At 38.4% G+C, this 2,836-nt stretch overlaps 1 protein-coding gene across 2 annotated transcripts in view; it reads right to left on the reverse strand.

Moving 5' to 3' along the window:
- LOC106014199 overlaps positions 1-2,836 on the reverse strand; it is a 100,180-nt gene that overhangs the window by 24,395 nt on the left and 72,949 nt on the right. For both annotated transcript variants that reach the window (XM_035973992.1, XM_035973989.1), the window contains one exon: positions 702-764. In XM_035973992.1, coding sequence (XP_035829885.1) covers positions 702-764 — 63 coding nt within the window. The remainder of the gene's footprint in view (positions 1-701; positions 765-2,836) is intronic.

Below are 2,836 nucleotides of genomic sequence, written 5' to 3' on the forward strand. Positions count from 1 at the left end.
GGTGAAGAGGAGGAGGAGGAGGAGGAGGAGGAGGAGGAGGAGGAGGAGGAGGAGGAGGAGGAGGAGGAGGAGGAGGAAGAGGAGGAGGGGGGAGGAGGAGGAGGATGAGGAGGAGGAAGGGGGGGGGGGAGGAGGAGGAGGAAAAGGAGGAGGAGGATGAGGAGGATGTATGTTTTAGTAAGAGTTTTATGGCCCTTGCAACTCAATAAGGTCATATAAGTGCCGAAGATTAGAGGTGTTACTAGAGAGTAACAAACACAAAAAAGAAGGAGGGGAGATAAAGACGATAGATGTTTGATAGAAATCAGAAGAAAACCACACCAGAGCACCCGCCAACCACCCACAGAGGAGGATGGGGAACAGGAGGAAGAAGAGGTAGACAATTGGAATATTTGAACAATATGTGCTTGCACAAGATTATTAAACAAATTTTGTTATACAGATCAATATGTTTACCTAAATATGAACCTAGCAAAAAATAATTCAATTCAGTAAGATGAGTTAAGCACCACCACCCTCCCAAACAACAATAGCAACAACAACAACAACAAAAACAACAACAACAACAACAACCCCCCAAAAACAACAACAACAACCCAGCAACCCCCCCCCCACCCCCACAAAACCAAACAAAACAGCAACAAACAAAAAGCAAAACAAAATAAAAGAAAACAAAATAAAACAACACAAAAAGACCTTACCCACACACGTTGACGAAGATGGGGTTGGCACAGTGGATGTCTCTGCCGGACTTGTTGTTGAGCCTGTTATAAGATATAGCAAAGGAAATCATGTATACTCAAACTCAAATACCAAAATACAAACCAGCATGTTCAGTCAAATTTTACGCACTACACACACCACAAACTCGTGTGTGGCACAACGCTGGATTCTTAAAGAACAACTAATGATACCTTAAAAACAATTCCAAAGCAAAAAATAAGATTGGAGCATTTACAAGAATATGAATTATGCTTGTGTATGTGTGCGTGCGTGCGTGCGTGCGTGCGTGCGAGCACGCGCGCGCGTGTGTGTTTGTGAGCGTGTGTGTGTATTCGTGTGTGTGTGCGCGTGGGTGTGCGTGAGTGTGTGCGCTCGCGAACGTAAGTGCGTGTATGAGTGCGGGCGTGTGTGATTGAGTGCACGTGTGAACAGTGTACATGATACATAATTCTTTGTGCTCTGTTTGAACGATTATAATTAAAATTTTGAGATGCAACTTCTAAAAAAATTAGACTAAAAGTAAAAACAAACAACCACACACGAAGTAACTGAATAAACTAAAATTTAAATGAACTCGCTGCAGTCTCATCAGAAAGGATTTGGGTACGACAATGATACACCAGTAACTTTAGTAATAATCAACACACACAGAACCCCCCCCCCCCCAAAAAAAAAAAAAAAAAAAAAAAAAAAAAAAACAACAACAAGAAAACATGGATATGGATATTGTATGGATATTAAAAGAAACACAAAAGGGGTATGGATATTAAAAGAAACAACAACTAAAGAAATGAATGAAATGGAGCAAAATTAGATTAGCAACAAACACACAAGCAGAAAGTTAAATACAAACGGTAGACTGCACACGTAGGGTATAACAGAAAAGAGGCAATAATTAGTAAAACCGCACGCAGGATAAAAAAAGAAACTTGTGCACTCTAGTTGTGGTTACCGAGACTATGCATTCCATGTCGTATGATCATGACTTATGCCAACATTCAAGATGTGACTTGATAAATCTATTTATTACGTATCTTCGCCCTCCCCCCTCCCCCTTTCCCCTTCTAAACTCATATCAGAGGCAGAGAGAGAGAAAGAGAGAGAGAGAGAGAGAGAGAGAGAGAGAGAGCGAGAGAGAGAGAGAGCGAGAGAGAGAGAGAGAGAGAGAGAGAGGGAGAGAGAGAGAGAGAGAGAGAGAGAGAGAGAGAGAGAGAGAGAGAGAGAGATAGCGAGAGAGAGAGAGATAGAGAGAGAGAGAGAGAGAAATCATGTGCAGGGTACCGAAGCCTGTAATATTTATTCATAATAATCAGTTTTCTTTTGGTTTTTGTCGTAGAATTGTTCATTTTCTTTTCCTAAATAATATATTGACAATTTGAAAGCACGTCTCCTTGGTTGACAAACGTTTGCACAAAAAAGGAGGGGGGGGGGGGAGTGCGTGTTAAATATGCTACTTTAACAAATATTCTCGAGATCTATTTCCCTGCCCATTGTTCCTCCTCTGTCTTTACCTTACTCATCTCAAAGATTTTGTAACGCTATGAAAAAACAAACAAACAAACAACCAAACTAACGTGAAAAGGGAAACATGGGGAGAAAACACAACGTGTAATTTGTTTTTAAAAAAAGGCAGCAAAAAGTACATTATATGTCGACAGTCGTGACTTGCTCGGATGAAAATGCAATATCCTGTTTTGTATATTATGCACACACAAAAAAAAAGAGAGATGAAATTGATATTGGAATTAGATGAAATCGATACTGAATTAAATGAAACCTTTGTTGAATTATGCCACAACTTTCGAAACAGACACATCAGCTCCGAGAAATATCAAACTTCATCAACTTATTGTTTAAAAAATTTACTTATCGTTCACAAAAAATGAAGAGAAGAAAATGTTTAACTCTAATAGGCATGTACAACGTTTCTACACACATAATATTTAAACAAGAAATTGGTGAAGCCATTGTGCACTATTACACATAATGTGCACATGACACTGTTTTCTCTCTTCGTTGTATACATATATATATATATATATATATATATATATATATATATATATATATATATATATATATATATATATCATATATATATATATATATATAT

The sequence above is a fragment of the Aplysia californica genome, unplaced genomic scaffold (assembly GCF_000002075.1).
Source record: "Aplysia californica isolate F4 #8 unplaced genomic scaffold, AplCal3.0 scaffold00002, whole genome shotgun sequence".
Taxonomy (NCBI): Eukaryota; Metazoa; Mollusca; class Gastropoda; order Aplysiida; family Aplysiidae; genus Aplysia; species Aplysia californica.